At 30.1% G+C, this 22927-nt stretch overlaps 1 protein-coding gene across 1 annotated transcript; it reads right to left on the bottom strand.

The window, feature by feature from the left end:
• Positions 1-5668: 5668 nt before the first annotated feature.
• On the bottom strand, positions 5669-22867 carry LOC107876837 (beta-glucosidase 40). The gene is made up of 13 exons (XM_016723675.2): positions 22125-22867; positions 11598-11664; positions 11206-11264; positions 10842-10917; positions 9830-9901; positions 9615-9702; positions 9285-9540; positions 8945-9060; positions 8586-8809; positions 8386-8417; positions 6428-6530; positions 6075-6183; positions 5669-5961 (listed from the first exon to the last, which is right to left on the bottom strand). The coding sequence occupies exons 1-13, from the start codon at positions 22263-22265 to the stop codon at positions 5787-5789; spliced, it is 1518 nt and encodes a 505-aa protein (XP_016579161.1). The 5' UTR covers positions 22266-22867; the 3' UTR covers positions 5669-5786.
• Between the last annotated feature and the right edge of the window lie 60 nt (positions 22868-22927).

Genomic DNA, 22927 nt, shown 5'->3' with positions numbered 1-22927 from the left:
GGGTACTAATACTGGGATACTAAAAGACTAAGTCTATTGAGTACTGAGGAATTGATGCCATATTAGTGATAAAGGAATGACTATTTCTGACAGTTTTGATTATGAAAAACTGGTCTGATTGACTGGATCTGACAGTCCAAAAATCTGAATACTGGTAACATGAATTTCATATAATTAATATACTATTAACTGGGTGACTGTGTCTGACAGTTTAGATTCTGATGGAATTAGCTAAGTTCTGTACTGAGTTAAGCGACTGTATCTGATAGTCTTGAAACTGTAGAACTGAACTGAGTTCTATTACTAAGACTGGATCCGAAATTGAGACTGTGGGAGGTAATCATCTAACTGACATGCCCCAAAACTAAACCGGTGGGGTCCAACTTATAACCCCAGCTAGAAGGGTGTCAGTACCGTGCCACGGGTAAAGACAAGCTGTGAGTAAACCCTCTCTGACCGGGAGCTCTTCTGTCAACCCCTTCTAGTAGGAAAAACTCAAATGAGGTGTCTAATACCTAAACTCATAGGGTACATCTCAACCAACACTGGCTGCATAGTTTTGGAATGCAAGGATTGCTTCTAAGGATCACACCCTCTACTGGCTAACAGGTGAGTCCCCAACCTTGGGTTCACTCGATGCTGAATTCTACTCCCAACTGAAGAGATAGTAAACTGATTTAAACAGAACTGAACTATTACTGATTATATCTTTTAGCTGATTTGAATAGAGTTCACTAAATTTTGTTGACTGACGGAATAGTACAGAGATTGGATAACTGACTGAGATTATTGAGTTTTCCTGAGTCATGTAACTGACTGAATTCTAATGATCATGGCTTGAATGGGAGTATCGTGAAAACTGACACTGGCTCTAGGGCTACAGCTAAATTGTCAGGTACAAGTACCCCCAGGACTCGATAGCATAAAACTGATAATACTTGACACTTCCTGAATACATAACCAGTATCAACAATTCATAATACAATAAGTTGGGGATTTCATGAAACACATGGTTGTCATAATGTTGTACATGGATGGAATTGCATATAGACATGTCATACTTTCATCAACCTAATCTCATGGACATTCCATCAAATACTTTAATTCACAAAATATCATGGAAGTCAGTCTTGGTCATATGGGTAAAGCATGCATTTATTATTTGAGTCATAATTGAGCTATAATACCCAATTTCTATCCTTCTAGCCATTTTGTCAAACACCCTACATGCATAACTTAGGGCATAGGTGAAATCATCAAATTACACATCATAAACAACTCAATTCATGGATTTCATCTTGCATGCTAACGTAGTTTCATGAAAACACATAAAGATTCCAACTTGGGAATCATACAACAAGATAAACATGGTTACAAATAACCCACAACATAAATATCATGTTTTTTAATTTGAAAGAGGATTCTTAGACTTCATGGATGAAAGAAATCCATAAATCAACAATTGACATACCTTAGTTCCTGATTTTACAAAGATTGACGGAGAGATTCTTTAATTTGAGTATTGAATTTGAATCCTTAATTGAAAATCCTAACTTGTTCTTGAGAGAAATTTGAGAGAAACTCTATATTTTGGGTGAAATACGGTTGAATCACGTGTTATTGGGTTTATCTAAGGATGGAAAATTGACCCTTTTGCCCTTAAAAATGCAGATGTTTAATGACTAAAAATTGGGCTCCAACGCTATAAGCGACGTGACGCGTTGATAGCTGCGACACGATACTCGACGCATCGCGCTATGATCGTGTTGAGCCCCAAAAGTTTTGGCTCTAGCATCCTGCACAACTATTGACCAACATGATTGGCGACGCGGCACGCTATGATCGTATTGGTCCACTATTTTGGGACTCCAAACATGATCTAAATATGTTTAGCTAGAACTATACCACTAAATATTTGATTAGGATCAAAGAATTATAACCAACATCCCAAGATTAACATCATATCTTCAAGGCACACACGGATGTAATCATATAAAGGCATAATCACACATAAACATATATACACATGTTTACCATAAATAACATCAATATAGCCTTTAGATGTACTGAGCATCATAATATTATCAGTATATCTTTCGAATGTAACGGGCATCACAATATTATCAATGGATCCTTCGAACTTACCGAGTATCATACTATTATCAATATATCTACTGAATGTACCAGGCATCATAATAATATCAATATATCCTCCAAATATATCTGGCATCATAATATCATTAATATATCCACCGGATTTACCGATATCATCAATATATCCTTCGAACTTATCAGGCATCATCATAATATCAATATATCGGGCATCATCATAACATCAATATATTCATCATGAAATCAATATATATATATATATATATATAGCCAAATCATTCACAAGAAAAAGCCCCAGAAACAATAGAGTGTAAGAAAAGCAAGGAAAAACATATCATGATACCTCACCATGCATTATCAATACATTATAATAGTAAATGCATGAACATGTATATCCGTATGGTATGAATACTCAATACATTACCAGTCTTGACATGATTATTAGCACAGTCAACTACTAGCCATGGTTATTCTTTTTAGAATCTCTCTTATTAGGCATGATTCACAATACTTTGCACAAAAGGGATTCTTCGGCATAACATAAGTTTTAGTCACTAGGCTTGAGCATAATATGAGTATTACAATAATCCAAGGCTCACATAGTAAACTAGTCAATAGGTTAACTTATAACATAGTAATAGGTTCAATTCATAAGACTTTTCAATGCTATCCAAGTAGTGACAATAAGATAATCAATCAAGTATGCACCTTATTTCCAAATCAACATCATGAATAAGCCATTTACCAGGTTTAGCCATCATATTATCAAAAGCATATTCTAGGCGTTCAACAAGTATCTAGGTCACTAATGAAGTTACATAGTTCAAGCTTAGGGTGGACCAAGTTCCGCTTCTAATATCCCAAATTATCTTCTTCAAGTGTAACTTCTACCCAAAATAAGACTAAGTTATCTAAATCATGTCTCAAAGGTTTATCAATCCACACTAGTTCTATAGAACAATTCTTCCTCAAGTAAATCATCCAAAGCATCTAAGGCCAATTCACAACTATGCATATCTAGGTCACTTACTCTTAAAATGAATGAACAAGGTCACTCCCATCTAACTAGATTAACTAGAGCATTCTCATGTTATTCATGAGATAACAAGTCCAACTAACTAAGGTTTTAGACTATGAGTCAAATATCACACTTTATGTGTTCAAAAGCCTAAGTGATTCAACTAATCCCAAACATTATCATCTACCATTTCAACATCTAAAACCCTGCCCAATCTTATCAAGATATCACAATTATACTACAATAAAGCTCAATATAACACAAGTAAGCCCAAGCTACCTCGAATCCAAATATAGCTCACGAATCAAAAATCTTTGCTTTTGTTTTCCTCGAAGCTTCTTTAAGGAGCCAAGCTATCAAAAACATAATCTATGCGTTATTACGAGAATATTAACGCCTATATTGCACCATTGTGCTTCAGGTCCAAAATGACACCAAAAATTTTCAAGTGGGTCCCACATATGGAAAACGGGTTTTCAAGACCAACCCGCTGTTCAAATACCATTAGGGAGTTATAACCCTCAAGTAATTAGTGTAAATCAATCATATTTGGGCTAAAACCAAGCCTCAAGCCATTAGGAGTGTTGTGTCAAATAATCAAGAATTCAACACTAAAAACAAAGGATTCATACATTAGATTTGATGTTAAACATGATTATGCAAGTTATTCAAGCTCCCAATCAACACCCAAGACCCACTTTAAGGTCTACACTCTCTATTAGGGTTTGTGGAACTTAAGGCATCGCAAAAATGACCAAATCTCGATCAAAAGGAGTATTTAAACAATCTCTTCCCAGGCCCTCTGATAGGACGGTCGCGCACCCACGCTAGTTTCGATCGCGGCATCGCAATCGCACTAAGGCCTCCATGATCGCGGTACCTTATTGCACTAGACGATGGCTGAAATTTGGAATTTGATTTCAAGTTTCGGTCAAGGCTTTGGGATGCATCCTAAGTCTAATATGAGCAAACAAAATATGCAACCACACTAATTTCGATATTTCGGATGCGTTGATGAAGTCATATTTTTCATCCGAGGTTTTTTCAATCAAATGTGGTCCACACACTCGAATTTTTAATTTATCAACTTTTTGACCAATGGGTCAAAATGAGTTCGGGTGTAGCGGAACCCAAACCAAAGGTCTACCCAACCTAAAATCAATATTTCAGAGCTGCTGATGCAGTCATAATTCGTATCCGATATTGTTTTATTGAATTTTTTGTTCGATGGCCATTTGATACCAGCGAAGACTTCTAAATAGGAAAATAGTTCTAAAAACCAAATGAACTGGCCGGTAACCTAACTATCGGTTCCAGCAAGTCATAAATAACTTGAGGCAGTTATGAAAAAGCTCTAACAGTAAATAAGTGAAATTCCGAGAAATAACCTGAAGGGTCATTACACAAACATGTTAAGAGGAGGTTCACAGAGGCAACAATAAGGAGGTGTGAAAGTCTGTCTATAGCAGGTTCTAGGAGAGATAGAGATAGGCCGAAGAAGAACTGAGAGGTGATCTGATAGGGTATGGCAAATCTTCATCTACTGAGAACATGACTCTAGATGAAAAGGTTTGGAGGTCAAGGATTAGGCTAGAACGGTAGCAAGTAGTTATGTGTTGTAGTACTTTCCTAAATGATAGGCAGGGAGCCAGTCTCCTTTCCTCATCTTCTTCTTATTTAGTAATCTTACCTAGTATTTGCATAGTATTCTTTTCTCCAATTTTACAACTACATGTTACATCAATTGTTTTAATTATTTTGTTATTTGTTGTTGTTATTGTTGGTTTTCATTCTATCCTGTTATGATTTCACTTCTTTTTAGCTCAGGGTCTATCAAAAATAGCCTTTCTACCCTACAAAGGTAGGGGTAATGTCTGCATACATCCTACTCTCTCCGAACCTCACTTGTGAGATTACATTGGAAATATTGGTGCATTTAATTAAATTACACCTACAAGTGGGATTTGAAAGATCAATTGAACAAAATAGCTTTAGTTGTACTTCTTGAATCAATTCTCTCAGATTTCTTGGCCTAAAAGTTCTTGATCTGTTCATGGTATAAATCGGACTCAATTAGCTCAACGCACAACTTTAACTCTGATAAATTTGATCCTCATTGCTAGCTGATGCCCTTGTTGTCTTAAACTCTGACTCCTAAAACACAAAATCTGCCGGAGATGCCATTTTTGAGCTTGTTTAAACGGATGTTTCTGCTAATTTGGAGTGTAAATTAATCATTCATTAGTAAAATGAAAATTATCGAGTAATGACAACCAGAAGGGGGTTCTAGGAGGTGAGGATAACTAATATCTTAAGTTTCGGCCCTTCATAGAGTCATTGACTACACAGGAAATAGGATTTGGGTTGATTCCAAGATGTTTACTACTACTAATTTCCAAATAAGTCAACCCAAGTTATTAGGTGTCTTAGTTGAATATCCCATCAAACTTGATCTTTGCTAAAAGTAGCATTTGAATTGTAAAATGATTGTGATGTACTTTGCAAGATACTTAACAGCTATTCTATGAGCAAACTAAGTGAACTCAATTGAATGACATTAAGGTACTGTGAATGAAAAAATATTTGTATACACTGCATTATGTCTTTCACGTGTGGAACCTATGTATATATGGTGCTTGTAAGTAACATGTATCACTTAAGCAGAGCCCAGGAAATTCTTGAACCAGTTCACGGAATCCTTGGGATATCTCCTGAGGTTGTCCTTGTAATCCACATAATAAAGACCAAACCTCGAAGAAAATCCAGCTGCCCATTCCCAGTTATCCATCAGAGACCACACAAAGTATCCTTTCACATTGCAGCCATCTTCTCTGCATATTCAGCAAAACAGAAGTCGAATGAATACGTTGTTCTTTTGTATTTTTCGATCAAGTAGGATTTTAGATGCGAAAAGTTGGTTATAACTGACATTCTAATAACTTACTTGATAGCAGCTAGCAGGTTAGTAAGATAGTCCTTGTGATAGCTGATCCTTTTTGTATCCTTGAGAGTGTCTTGTCGAGATGTAAATACATTATTTGAATCATCCATTCCTGTAAACAGTTGCATAGAAAGGATTCTTGCGTCATGATAATTAACAAAGCAAAGACTCAAAATAGATGAATGACCTTTATTTGACCATTTGTATCTGTATGCATTAGGATCTCAATTCATGGATCTCTCGGTTCAAGAAATCAAAATAAGAGGATAGAACCATTTCTTCCAACTCTTTATCAAATCCAATAAATATTGGTTGAGCGTATAGTTTAGTAGCTACATACAGATTTAGAGACTTACCATTTTCAGTGATTATGATTAGAGGGTTCCCATACTTTTGCTTGATGTAATTCATTAAGCTTCTAATACCCTGCGGCACTATGTACAACCATATTGAACTTGCCTGCAAGTAAATATCATCAACATATCAATCCACAAAGCTGCAATAACTTAAGGCAACCTTTTGACTTGTGGTACAGTCAAACTTCTCTGTAACGGTGTCGGCTGTCCACATACTTTTTGGCTGCCATCGTGTAATGTTGTTTTAAAGAACATATAGTGTAACATAACATGAAAATATGTTCTAAGGAAAAATTGGTTGTTATAGTGAAATTCAGAGAAAATGGTCAAAAGCTCCTCCAATCTTTACCCCATATTTCAACTACATATTTATACTTTGAAGGGATCCTATAACCCCCTGAACTATTTTAAAATGGAATTATTGCACTCCTAAAAAGCCACAACCACATCTTCACATAAGGGTGAAATCCACGAGTTTGACCAGTCAAATTTTTTTTTATTTTTTTTTTTAGTTATTATTTCCCCTTATCTTCCACCATTTTTAATTTTACAAACCCAAATTAAAATTTCATCATTCTCACCAAGCAAAATATCAATATTCTTGAATCATCATCTAATCTATATCATTGAATGAAATTAGACAAACAAAGATAAGTAAATTCCCAACAATCTCTCACATGTAATTAAATTTTATTTTTTATTTCTTAATTCCACCCTAAATTTGATAAAAGGGGTGAGGGAGGGGTGGCGGTGGCAATGTAGGTAATGGAGGTGGGAGTTGCGGTGGCAGCTAATGGGGTGGCGGTGGTGATGGCGGCTAATGGGAGTTGTTTTTTCTGGTTTTGTCGCAATTACGGCTTAATCGCCCATTTTGGGATTCTGCTTTTGGTCAATGGAAATGTTTAATTTTACATTGCTAGATAAAAATTCATCTTTGTTAACATTTCCACCACTTGAAAATATTTGAATAAAACCCGAATTCACAAGGGAAATAAATTCTTGGACACTACACCATTGTTCATCCGAAATTGACTTAGAGATTGCTATTTTATTACTCAATTTCTCAGTGTTGTAGGTCGATTTAGCTACACATTCTTTTTGGGTTAGGTGCGCAACATCAATGCGCTCCTCTTGAGTACCATCCGGTCGCCGAAAAAGTTTCACCGGCGACTACGAAGCCACTCCAGTGGGAAACAGTAGAGAAATTTTTAGGGAGAATTGAGATAAAATTCATAATTTGAACTAAAAGATTGGTTTGGATTAAAGTGTGGTGAAAAATAACATGATATGGATAATACAATGTTGTCTTAAAGATTCTTAATTTTTTTGATGTTAGATTCTTAATTCTTGAGATTTCGACAAAATTTTGAAAAAATTGGACAATGAAAAAAAAGAAAAAATTGAAGATTTATATGGACAGAAAATGAAGGAATCTGAAGTAGTGGTCAAATAGTGGGAATGGTGGAAATGTTGATGACGTTGGCAGTATTGGTGAAATAGTGGTGGAGAGATTTTGGCCATGATAGCCATTGAAGAGTTGTTGAAGCTTTTTATTTTATGAGGAGAGTATTTTGGGATGGTAATATATGATTAAGAGAGAGTTCTTGGATGCCATTGTTTGAAAGAAGAAGAAGAAAGAAGATGAATAAAGAAAATAATAATTAAAAATGAATAAAGAAAATAAAAAAATATTAAAAATAAATTTTTAATAAATAATTTTCGTTCGTGAAACACACTCTCTTGTCATGTCAACGTTCAGGTAATAATTCCACTTTAAAATAGTTCAGGGTCATAGGACCCGTTTAAAATAGTTCAGGGTCATAGGACCCGTAAAGTATAGATATGTAGTTGGAATTTGGGGTAAAGGTGGGGGAGCCTTTTGACTATTTTCTGTGAAATTTATCATAAAGGAAGTCTATTATAGAGGGGTTCACGGTATATTGGATCAAATTGCATACCCTGTCTGCTATTGGCTTCAAACCTTTAAATGCTGCAAGATACAAAAGTACAAGAAAAAACGCTTAGTTCATAATAAACAACGAGGTTTGCAATTAGTAGAATGAAAGATATATATATATATATACATATATATATATTTAAGAGGATGTAATCTAATAAATCATGTAATCTGTTAATAAAGAAGTTTTCAAGGGCATACGGAGGGTAATGGCACCAGAGTCTGCAACTGAGTCATTGAGAAGAACACCAATTATGTTGGTCTTATTCTTGCTAGCATACCATGTAGTATAGTGATTTATGCCTATAAAATCATAGGAACCTTTCACAAGAGCAGACTCAGCTGGAGAAAATTTTGGCAACCGGCTTCCCACTCTATCTACCATTGAACTTGGATATCTTCCAAGCATCACAGGCTCAAGAAACCTGCATTCAGTAACAGATCATTTCACCATCAAACTAAGTCTGTCTTTGAAAAATTCCATGTGTTTTACAGATGTTACTGTTCCATTGGAAGCAAAAATTAAGCACCATTTTTTACTACTCCAACTTAATCCTTACCAGTCTAGATTAAACTCAATGGCCCTTTTTGTTGCTTCAATGTCATCTTTGGAATTTGTCAAAGGCTCATACCAAAAGGTATCTAGTGATATCCCAATTGATCCATGTTGCATTGGCTGCAGCAGCAATTGATCATAATGTTTAATCTCTTTTAAGCACAATGAAATTTTTAACTTAAACTGCCTCCCACCCAACCGCTTAAACTAAGAATAGCTAGTGGGATGTATGATTTATGTATACTATGCGTATAATCATGTATAATCAATGTATGTAACCGATGGATACTGACTAGGAGAAGTCCCAATTTATTGCTTGTTCTTCTCTTCCCAAAATCTTTTACCTTGTACTTCTTTTTGTAAATGTCAACAACAGTGGCGTGAGCAAGGAGTAGATTGTGAGTAACAATGTAAGGCTCAGTTGCAGAGTTTCCAGCCCTGCAAAAAGCTCGTAGGAGGATGGAACATCGCCCGGGTGCTTGTAGCCCTACATCAAAGCCTTGGATGGCAACAGTATGAGGCTCATTGATAGTGATCCAGTTCTTCACCCTATCACCAAATTTCTCGAAGCACGTCTCCGCGTACATCGCAAAATCTTTTCTGTTAAAATTACCATAAATGTTACATGAACGGAATCTAGACAAGTTGGAATAATTAGCATCTGGTGAACTTACATGATTTGTGGGCTAAGCCATCCATTGTACTTGTCTTGTAGAGCTTGAGGAAGGTCCCAATGATATAGTGTTACATATGGTTGAATTCCTGAGTATCAACATATATATTGCAACAAACAATTTATCTATGTTTAATGTAATAAAATTTTGACATAAATGCTGAAAGAAATTAAATATAGTTTTTAGAAATTGGAGAGTAAGAATGTCAAATATACCATTAGCTAGTAGAGCATTGATCAACTTATTGTAGTGAACAACTCCAGCCTGATTGATTTCACCAGCTCCCTCTGATAATGATAAGAAATTCAGAGTTAATTATGTTAATAGTTTGGACATAGTTATGTACAACGTTCAAGTAGAACCTACAAGCAGTGGCGGAGCTACATATAAGGTAGGGTCATTCGAACCCCTTTCGACGAAAAATTGCACTATATATACATGGTTAAAATTATTTTTTATGTATATATAGTGGATGTCGAACCTCTTTTGATTAGTTTATATGTTTACTTGTGAACCCTCTTGGTGTCAATCCTGGCTCCGCCACTGCCTACAAGCCATATTGCTCTTTATTTTCTTCATATAAGCTTAGGGTCGTTTGGTTAATTGGGAACAAGTTATCCCGAGATTAGTTATCTCACCATAAATATGTGATAACTTATCCCATCACTACGGCATAAATGATGGGATAAGTAATTCCTTACGTATCCCATCAACCAAACATGGGATAAAATAATCCCATAATTTATCCCGGGACTATTAGAACGTATACCTCACTCCAAACGCTTCCAGACTCTTATATAACAGGTTTAAATATAAGTTAAAAAAATTCCGCTCATGTTGTTAACAGCAAACCAAACAAGTGTACCTTTGGGGTCGTTTGGTGTGAGGTATAAATAATCCAAGGGATAAGTTATCCCAGGATAAATAAAAGATCGTTTAAATTCCTTGTTTGGTTGGAGGGATTAATTCATGGTGGGATAACTTATCCCACCATTTTTTCCATAGTGATGGAATAACTTATCCCATATATATGGTGGGATAAGTTATCCCGGATAATTCTGGTATTAGTTATTTCGGGATAACAATTTCCCAACCAAACGACAATAGCTAAATTAAAGGGAAAATGCATAGCATTTATTGAATTTGGTGTATACATCATATGGAAATGCTTTTTAATGAATTAATATTATGCTTATTTAACCAGTACGAAAGGAAAGGAATATTTACTAGGGAAAATTCTGGCCCAAGCAATAGAAAATCTATAGGCATCCATTCCCATATCCTTCATAAGCTGTATATCTTCCTGTTTAAAAGAGTGGGAAAAAGTACATTGGAATTATGTGATGTGATGGTTAATAATTTTTGTCTAAATGATCCAAAAGTGTAATAGGGGAATTGATTTTTTAGGCCAACTTTTCCTTTTTTTGTTTTATGACAATTTAAAAGAGATCTTTATTTTTATACATAAGGAAACTTCATTTTCACATATAAGAGATACAAGAAAAAAAAAAATGTATTCATTTTGTAAGTGGCCCAAATTAAAATTTCTCAAAAAATTAGTGTGGTATTTATAAAGTTTGAATAGATTTACCGGGTACCGATGATAATGATCCACGGCTACATCGCCGTTGCTAAAATCAATTACTTTACCTGCAAAATCCAACCAATTTAGCAATAGTATTTAGTAGACGTCTCGACACGATAAATTTTATGTTTTTTTAGAAAAGAAATTGATGTTAAGTTGAAATATATATATATATATATATATATATATGAAAGTCAAAGTTGTGTTTGTGCTAAAAATTATGTTTAACTTTTGTGAGTAAAAACTTTTAGAATTCTTAAATATATTTCTAAAATTTTGCATTTCAAATTTGAAATAACACTTATTAAAGTATTCCCCAACTATTATTTTAAATAATCACAATTCTCTTTTGAAAAAAAAAAAAACAAATATTAGTGGGGAACTGCACAAAATTTTACCAAACGAATGAGAAAATTTGTCCCATATAGTTTGACCTCTTCCATCCTCCTTCACAGCTCCTTCAAACTGCATCCAACATATTACATATCATGTCATAAATATAAATGAGTTATTAAATGTGTGAAATTAGGAGGAATATTAAATAAAATATATCCATACAAGTTAAAATGTATACTGATAAATTATAGAGTACAAACTAATAAAATTAGAAAAAATTAAAATATACTACAAGAGAAATGCTTAATAGAGACCAACATTTAGCGATTGAAAATCTAGTCAATAAAAGTATATTTATAGGAAAGACATTGTTTTCCGGTCGCTATTGGTCTTTAGGGACCAATATCTCTATAGCTACTAGTAGTCTTTTTTTGGTTAGTGATGGTATTATTATATAGCTTTGTCTAGATTTAAACCTAAAGTCTTATTTTTCATATTTTATGTGATACTATATATTAGTATTCACAGAAACGTCTTAACTTTTCTTTTGCTGTGATTCATTTAACATTTTTTCAGATATTATAATTAAGATATATATATAACGGAGGTAGTAACACGTTAGCCAGCATACTCTCTATTTGCGTGTCCCCTTTACACTTTAATTATGGCTGAGACAAAAGCAAAATTAGCACAAATAACATCTTTTTAATCATTATAATGAAAAATATTATCTTGAAATTTGAGATTTCACAAGTAGAATTTGATTAAAATTTATTTATTTTCGATGTTTACATCAAGCAATATAATATATTATGGTGAAGTGATTTAATGAAATAAAAAGGCATAATACATAAATATAACCCTAAATTTGACACTAAATTATAACTTTGACCTTAAACTTTGATAGTGCACAAATAGGACCTTTAACTATTTAAAACCTAAATAAATATAACCTCCGATTTTGCAACCCTCATGCGTGAGTTTCACTTGCGCTTATGTGGAAAGGTAATCCAATCACACGATGCCACGTCATTAAAAGGGCTGACTTGGAGGGACTTTTGATCGGAGGTCATATTTGTACAATTTTGAATAGTTAAAGGTCATATTTGTCTTTCATCTGAAACAACTTCGTTTTGCTTTTTGTGTTAAAACGGCGTCGTTATTATTATTATTATTATTATATTTTTATTTTTATTTATTTGTGTCGTTTTGCTTTTTGTGTTAAAACGACATCGTTTTTATTATTATTATTATTATTATTATTTTATTTATTTCTATAGCAGCAACACCTATCTTTTTTATTAAAAAAAAAAAAAAAGAACAGCCACTAGCAAGGATCGAACCCGCGCAGTAGGCTGAAGGAAGCACCCTAGAAGAGCAAATAACACCACTGGGCTATCTAAGTGTCTTGTATCATGTTGTTCAACATTAATATACGTACATAAGTATAGATTTTCTATCTTAAATATACAACGTAATTTTTTATCGAGGGGGCTCGGGTGAACCCCATGGCAACCACGTAGGCCCGCCCCTGCGTTAATTTAATAACGTTAATTTAATAGCATTTTAATAACATTAATTTGATAACGTTAATTTAATATACTACTACTACTATCCTTAATAATGTTTTAATAACATTAATTTAATAACGTTTTATTAAAACTATAATTTTTTTATTATTAGTATAATTTCATCTTTAATTTAATATTTAAATAAATTATATTTAGATATATTATATAACTTAAATTCGTCCTCTGCTATATAATATATATAGATACCCGCGCGATATTTTCAAATGAGGCTGACCCGCCTAATTAACAAATCTTCAATATTGCTCTTTTTCCACAATGACAAAAGAAATTAGACGTCATTTTCATCTTTGAGACGAAAACAATGAAAAAATAATAGTGAAAAGTCATTTAAATATATAAGAAGGAATTAGTAAGGGCATTGTAGTCATTTTACCAGTTTTTTACTATTGAAACGCTTTAATTTTAAGCTGGACGCACCCAGTTTTGTGTGTTGAATACGTGTTTTGCCACGTAGGATTGGACGTCATATTTGTGCAGTTTTGAATAGTTAAAGGTCATATTTGTGCACTGTCAAAGTTTAAGGTCAAAGTTATAATTTAATGTTAAGTTTGGGATCATATTTATGTATTATACCAAATAAAAATATATACTAACTACCATGAATAAGTGAAAGGATCAAAGAAGTCTATATCAACGTAAACATTTGATACAAGTAGATTTTATCATAAACTTTATATTCCATGGAATAAACGAGACATCAAAAAGTGCTTGGTTTAAAACTCCTAATTTCGTGACATAACTTGAGGAGCCTATATTAGCCCCATCAAAAAGTGGATTTTGTTGATCGGAGTAATTTTGACCAAACAAACTTCTATCAAGTGTGTGCGGTGGGGTGAAAGGAATATCAACTTGATGGTTTTCTTTAACGCTTTTATGTTTAATTAGGAATATTTATCTTTTGGAAGTTGCTAAATGGCCATAAATGTATAAAGATAATATTAACCTTTTACTATCTTCTATATATGAAATTTAAATGCAACTAAAATTTTTGTTGGGTAAATTATAACTATCATTAAATGTGAAAGAAAAATGTTTATTTAACTTTAAAATAGGAGACCCATCAAACTTTACCTTCTACTCATTCTCACCGTTCCCTTTTTCATGCTTCTCCCTCTATTTCTCTTGAGTCTTTTTTTTTTCATCAAATTTTAAAACTAATTTTATTATATATTGATCTTAATTCTTTAAAATATTTTTGAGTAAAAATCGTCAATGATTAACTAAATTTTGAGCTTATCACATAAATGTATTTATTTATTTATTTATTTATTTATTTGTTATATAAAAGTCATTCAATTCTAAATTTTATTACAAAAGTGTTTTTCTTAAAATACTAACTAGGCTTAACAAATATAAATAATATTATTTTTATAATGTGTCAATATTTATTAAGTCTAAAATGTTTTGAATTTTAATTATCATTATTGAAATATTTTCAAATTAGACTTATAAATTATTTAAATATATTTTAAATTTATTAAAATATAATAATTAATTAAAACTATTTAATTAGAGGTCATATTAATAATGAATATAAGTAATATTCACAGGTTATCAAATTATTGTAACATAGAGGTACAAAATTACAACAATAATATGTCTTGCTATCTTTAATTGTTGTTAACTAGGGTCCACACACGTGAACTTTATGATTTTCATGATTTCTATAATGTGTCAATATCTATTATGTATATAATGATTTAGTTTTTGACTGCTGCTAGTGAAATATATTAAATTATATTTATAATTTATTTAATATATAATTTAAATTTTATTTGAATATAATATTACTTAATTAGAGATCATATTAATAAAAAATATAAATTATAATTTGTAAATTATAAAATCGACATAACACAAGGACGTAAGACGACAACATTAATGCACGACTCTCATGAGTTCTTGTTAACTAGGATCAAAATATATGAACTATATGATTTTTATAATATGCTTATGTCTACCATGTTTAAAGTATTTTGAATTTTGACTGTTGATATTGAAATATTTTGAAATTATATTTAAATTATTTAAATAGAATTTAAATTTATTTAAATATAATATTTAATAAAATTGCTTAATTAAAGGACATATTCATAGCAAATATCAGTAATGATTCACAAATTATCAAATCAACATAATACAGGGGTCCAAGAATATAACATTAATGCATCTTGATATCTTTTAGCTTTTGTTAACTGGTGTTAACACATGTGAACTGTATAATTTTTAGGATTCAAATTTAGTTCTTCGTCGCCGTAGTAAATAGGAGAGAAAATCAAATTTGATTCTTTATTTTTTTTGAAAAAAAATAGGAGTAAGCTTGTGATACGCTCACTAAAAAGAATCTGTTATAATGTGTCGATTTTTATTATGTCTAAAAGTATTTTACAATTTTGATTGTTGTTATTATTCAAATTATTTAAATATATAGTTTAAATTTATTACAAGTTGGCTCGGACACCATGATTATAAAAGAAAATGATTTAAACATAATTAATAATTAGAGGTCGTATTAGTAACATATATAAATAATAATTGACAAGTTATCAAATCAGTGTAACACGAGAGCATAAGTCCCTCCACAATATTAGCGGACGACTTTTTAGGATTGATGTTAACTAAATTGACACACATGAATTATATGAGTTTTATAATTTTTATAATGTATTGATGTCCACCATGTCTAAAATAAGACCCGTATTTGATAGCAACTAACTCTTATAAAAGATACTAAATTGATATTTAAGGTACGTATATTATTTATTAAAATATATTAATAAATATATATTGATAACTAATATTATAAAAATACTTAATTCATATTTTTTGATAACTTTTCACGACCCACATAATTTAATTAAAAGAAAAGAAAATATGAGTCTATAAACTCGTTCAACAATAAAATTCTACTTTAATTCAAAAATTAAAATAGTAATGTAGTTAATCAGTTATGCTAGATGAAGAAAAAAAAATTATGTGACATAACATAAAATTTCAAGAAGTAATGATTAAGAAATTAAAAAAAAATGGAACATAAATAATGTAAAATAAAAAATTTAGATTATAAAGTAGGAATTAAAAATATGAAAATAGTAAAAAAAAAATTTGAAAGAATTGAACCGATTAAATGAAAACTAAAATAATCAATACTCACCCCTATAAAGAATTAAAGAGATAAAATTAATTGAAATATCCCTACGACATCTTTTAATTTATAGAGAAATTGATGAAAGAGGCTAAATTGTTATTTCCTTTTTAATTTGGGAATAATTTAAAATAAAAAGTTAGCAAATGTATAATTTATTTATTTCATAAGATAATTTTTTTTGTCTAATGTGTGTGATAGTAGTAATAATATATATGTAGGATTGACACGTATGAACTAAATGATTTTATTATTATTATAATGTATTGATGTCTGTCATGTTAAAGTATTTTAAATTTTGACTGTCGTGATTAAAATATTTAAAAATCTTAATCAAACATTAACAACAAATATAAGTAATGATTCAATCACAAATTATCAAATTGACGTAATATAATAGCACCAAGACACTACAACCTTAATACGTGACTCTATTAGGTCGTTGTTAACTATGATCAACACATATGAATTATATGATTTTTAATATTTGTATATCGTGTAAATGTATATCATATCTAAAGTATTTTAAGTTATGACTATTGTTATTGAATATTTTAAATTATATTAGAAATTTATATAAATATGTAGTTTAAATTTATTTAAGCATAATAATTAATAAAATTACTTTATTAGAGATCATTTTATAACAAATATAAGTAATGATAGAAAATTATCAAAATCGACGTAACATAAGGGAGCAAAACTACGACATTAACACGTGACTCTCTTGGGTTGTTGTTAGCAAATAACAATAGTTGGCACATATCAACTATATAATTTTATGATTTTTATAATATGTCTATATATATCATGTCTAAAATGTTTTGAATTTTGATTATCATTATTAAAGTATTTTTAAATTATATTTGAAATTATTTAAATGCGTAGGTTAAATTAGTTAGACATAATAATTAATAAAATTACTTAATTAGAGATCATATTGACAAAAAATATAGGTGTAAAATTATACTACATATTTAAATAAAACTTCAAATATAATTAGAAAGCCAAATTAATATTAACCAAAGTCATTCGATCATACAAATTATCATAAGTTATTTAATATTTTTAAATTTTTTCTCTTAGCATTAAAAGAAAAAAATGACATTTATCCAATTATTTTTGTACATAATTCTTCCAAGTAAAGTGAACAAAAAAAATGTTCAATCCCCATATATTGGAAAAACCCCATATATTGAAAATAGTTAATAAATTATTGAGAAAAATTTAAATTGAGAAAGGATAAAAATGCAACCAAAAATTCGAGTTACAGTGTGAATAAACATTCAAATATCATTGTGGTCATCGCGGTCAAAAGAATTTTTTCTTCAAGGCCAAAAGAATTTTTTCTTCAAGTTCTTAATTACAAAAAAAAAAAAAAGGGCCAAGAATACCCTTAACATATTAGAAATAGTTTAAAATGCATTTCTTTCAAATTTATCAACTAGATTAAATTTGTCCTCCCTCCCATCTATTGAATAAAATTTTTTAATTTACACCAAAATATTGATTTATAGGTCATTAAAATGTGTCAGGTAAAGGTGTTAATTTAAGGTGGAGGAGGACCGCTGGGGAGGGGGATAAAATTATTAAATTATATATTTAAATAATATTTAAGTATAATTTGTGAAATATTTCAATAACGATAACTCAACACACTTTAGAATTGGTAAATATTTCATTAACGGCAACTCAACACACTTTTACATGTAAATTAAAATCTCTAGATAACTTATTTACGTGATATTATTTTCTTTAAAAAACAACTGATCTTTGTAGGGAATTATATATAAAAATTTGAATGCTCATCTCGAAAAATAGTATGAAAATTTCTTCTTAATAAACTAATATATTTTTTTTAAAAAATAAAATTATTTATTTTGGTTAAATGAGTTTGCTGAGTTAATATGTTTATTATTTTTTAAAAAATGGTGGTTTACTGATATAACATGTTACTTAGAAGATGAGGGAATTTTTGAGGTATTTAGTGATTTTTTGAGAAAAATATTAATAACTGAGTGACATTATTATCTTAGCAAAAAACAAAAAGTGATTTTTATAAGCAACTCTAGAAACATTGATAACAATCTAAGAAAATAACTTTAGAAAAAATCGAAAGTTTAAGTAATAATAAAAGATTTTTAAGCATGAAAATTTCTTCGTAATAAATTAATATATTTTTTAAAATAAAAGAATAAGAATATAATTTTGACTAAATAAGTTTGGTGATTTAAATAGAACTACTATTAAAAAAAATAATTTAATAACATGACCTACCAATTCAAATTCTTGATCCTTAATTTTAACTCGATTGTTCATTCCTATGCATTGAGATTGTTTTCACTATATTGAAAAATGGTTATTAAATAAAGTAATATTAGAAATTCAAATTTAAGATGAAAAGGACAAAAATATCTACTCCCTCCGTTTCGAATTAGTTGACCTTTTTTTTTTAAAAAAAATTATTTCAATTTACTTGTCCAACTTATCAAATCAAGACTATTTTACACAAATTTTTCCCATTCTACCCTTAGTAGGTATTAAATATAACTACACTTTTCAAATTTTTTGAAAATAACACTTACATTTTCAATACAAACTTTATGAAATTTGATTTTTTTTCTTCTTTTCAAGGAGTACTACTAGTATTCCTATAAGATTTTCAATTCATGCATGCATATGCTACAATTTTCCATGCTTAAATAATTATTAAGTCTTACAATGTTAAGAAGGGTAAAAAGATAAAATATACTCTTGATCATTGGATTTCTTAATGGGTGTGCCAAGGTTGAAAGGGTCATCTAATTTGAAATGAAGTAAGTAAAAACAAACTAATTTATAGTGTGAATAAGACTTTTTATTATTGTGGTCAAATTATGACTAAAAATTTTTTTTTCCTTATCTTTTTTGGGAATCATTGAACATTAAAGTCAAGATCTAATGGGGACATATTTCATGTAATTTTATGAGAGAATTTATGATTTTGATAGCCATTATAATCCAATCATATAACCACACGCATATCTAATTAATGACTCCAAGTTTCCAATAACGCTTTCATCCGCTTTTTTTTTTTTTCTAATATTAGACTCCTGTGTCTCAAAATAATTATCAAGACGGATCCAAAATTTTAAGTTTGTGAGTTCCCAATAAAATAAATAAAATGATCGTTCCAAGGGGATTTAAACTGGGGTATAACATGTGAGGCATTTCGTCAAGCTTCTTTTGAACCAATAAGCCAACTAACAACTTTGTTTATGGGTTACTTACTTATAAATCTTATTTATTTAATATATTTTTAATATAATTACAAGGTATACAAAAATACTTGGGAGTTCCCGAGAACCCGCATTCATAGTGCTACATTCGCCCCTGATAATTATTGTATTTTTCATTTACATGCTCCTTTAGCCTCATTCTTATTTAATTTTAATTTCTTTCATCGAAAATTACATTATGTAAATAGGCCAATTTCTTAACATGTATATATATTCTATGTAGAATTTTCTTAATTTATTTTGTGTGCTTATTTATTTATATTTTTACTTTTGTCAGTGAAAATTTTAACTATGTCATTGCTTAACTAGATTATTGTTTAAGTAAATGATATGTGAGTGTATATAGAGAAAAAGAAACAGAACGTAAAGATGGATAGTAAAAATTGCTACTTTCTTGACGCAATACGCTGCTCTCCCCCCATCAAATAACTGATTCTGTTGAGATATTTACCTAACCAACTCAAAGTCTTGATGGTTTCTTTGTTGTGTTGATTTTTGTATAAATTAGTAATTTTAGTCTTTCAAATATTAATTTTAATTATTATATTTTTTAAGTTAATCATATACAACAATAAAGGCATTTAGAGCGATAAATATGCATCGTCTTAATTAACAAAGAGTAAAAAAAGTTTTGTGGTTAATTATCATTGGATCGAATAACGCTATAGGCTTTAAAGAATAACGCTATAGGCTTTAAAGATATTTACAAAGAGTATTAAAATGTAATTATCATAAATAATTATTTCTAAATATAACGTAGCCGCAATTAAGCTATTATGGTTAATTATTTATCGCTAAATATCTTTTTTGGTGTAGTGATTATCCTTCAATTGCTAAATAACTCATTTAATTATTTATGTACCACGCCAACTTTTTAAATAACTATTTTAATTATTTATGTACCACGACAAATTTTGTATTGTTATTCTATATTTAAGGGTTGCATAATTCTTAAAATACTTTATATATGACTCATTTTTAATTAATTAAAATTTAAATGTATTAAGTCAATATATAAGAAACAAAAACAAAATTCGCCAAAAACTGAGGGATCAAAAGTGCAATTATCTTCTCTTTTTCTTTTTGTTGAGTTTCTTCTACTATTTGAAATACTTTTTGATTCCAGAACAGTAAAGTCACATCATTGGGTGATATTTCATAATTAATGAGAGATACTTCCTCCGTCTCAAATTAATTGTTTCAAATTAAGATGACATATTGATTAACAAAAATAATTAATAACATATCTAATTTATCACGGTACCTCTATTAAATAACGTTAACATTTTAATTTGAAGAAAAGTAATTAATGCAAAGGGTAAAACATTGAAATTATTTTTGTCTCATTAATGAAAAAAAAAAAAAGTAAAATGGAAAATCAAATTAGAAATTTGAAACGGATAATTTGAGACGGAGTACACACGCTTAGCTAATTAATGTTCCAATAAAATTTTGTTCCGTTCCTTTTACCATTTTTAAACTTTGTTCCTTTTACCATTATTTGGAATACTTCATAATTAATAAATGCACTTTTTTTATGTGTGTCTACATTGGTTATTTGCAGGAAATAAAAAGTGAAAGTAAAAACAGAGACATTCTTGTAAGGAATTACATTCATAGAAAGCACTAACAACAACAAACAACAATGGAATTTCACAAGTTTGGATCTAAATATCTGAGGAAGATCGAACCTATGCAGATTTTACTTTTATCTTTTGAATTGAAATATTGTTTTCGATAACCCTCAACGTAAAGAATTCAAAAGCACCAATGGGATTTTATTTTTTATTTTTTAAATGGAATAAGAGATTTCTAGACTTTACTCCTTTTTATGCCTACATTTATACCAAACTTCAAGTAAAGAAAATGGATTTAAGCCTCCAAGAGGAGCTGATTTTTGTCGAAGTAAATTATGTACGAAGCGTTTGTATTGCATTTCTTATGACAAAGATACAGTAATCTATATTATTAGCATTGCTTTATAAAAAGATAGAAATGATCTTAAAGCCATGAGAAGAAACAACATAAACACATGAGTTAGCTACGATATTCAATTGCTAAATAATAACCCCTAATTTACCATAATTTTTATAATCTATTGCTAATTTAACATCAAATGTACTTAGCTATAATTTTTTTTCTTTGTTCATCGTTAATTCTTAATTCCTTTTTTAGTGAGACGATCTTAACTAGAAACTCTTGTTTCTTGAAGTTCCTTGGATATAAAACTACTGAGTAAAATCAATAACGGATACAGAATTTTCATCAAAAAGTATATCATTTCCTATATATACGTTAGAATTCAATTTGAGTTCAAATATATAGTATTCATTTTTTGATGTTGATGAAGGGGACTGAATAAAATGCCTTCTGCCCCTAGTTCCACTATAAAGTGGACAAGAAAAGATGAAAGAGAAAGAAAAATAATTATTGGTTTTGGTAAAGGAGAATAATAATATTTATGTTTAAGAAAAGACAAATAGTATAGAAAAAACACATTATTGAATGGATATAGTCATATAGAAATGAGTGATTCACATTCACATGCATGTATGGAGAAAGAAGAAGACAAACCTGATAAGCAGAAGAAGCAGTACCAAATACAAATCCTTTTGGAAAATTGTTTCTGCTAATATTCTGTGCTGAATTTGTATCAAAACTAACAAAAAGTATAAAAAATATTGACCAAATAGCAATGCCTCTTTTCTTCAACATAGTTTTTTTTTTTTTTGGTCTTTGGAGATTGAGAAGCTCTCCAAGTATATATCAAGATGATCAAGAAGACAAGGGGATTTATGTAGTATATATTTTGGTTGGTTAGTGTTGGGATATTGGTGTGTATTTAAAAAGGTTCACAAAAATATATTTTTCTTAATTGTCAATATAGTATTAAAGAGGAGGATATATGTTGGTTGTTGAGTGAAGCAAAAAATGGTGGTCAGGCTACTGGCTTATTAATGAAAGAGAATAAGCTAAGAAAACTAATAAGGGGGTGTTGTTACAATGGACTTTTTAACAAGAGAACTCTCTTTTAGTACTCCACTTTTTTAATTTGGTTGTGGGGATGTGCTGTTGTTATATATAACGGACATGATGTTGTTTACACACTAATAAGGGGGTGGTGCAGCAGAGGTGTTGATAGTGGGAATGGTAGTGGGGTATCTTTCTTGAATACATATATAGAAGTTGGTTTAATCATCTGTTATGGATGCAAAATTTAGTTAGAGTTTCTAGCTTGCGGTATTCTTGATGAGAGGTTTTGAGGTATTCTTAAAGAGAGATTTTGAGTTTTAATTTCTGAAATTGATTGTTTTTGGTAAAGAACATTATTTACTTTTTAGAGTGAAACTTCTAGGCGCTCATTTAAATTAGTTTGA

This window comes from Capsicum annuum, chromosome 1 (assembly GCF_002878395.1).
Source record: "Capsicum annuum cultivar UCD-10X-F1 chromosome 1, UCD10Xv1.1, whole genome shotgun sequence".
NCBI lineage: Eukaryota > Viridiplantae > Streptophyta > Magnoliopsida > Solanales > Solanaceae > Capsicum > Capsicum annuum.
Note: the sequence above shows the minus strand (reverse complement) of the source record. Positions and strands in the feature narration are given on the sequence as shown.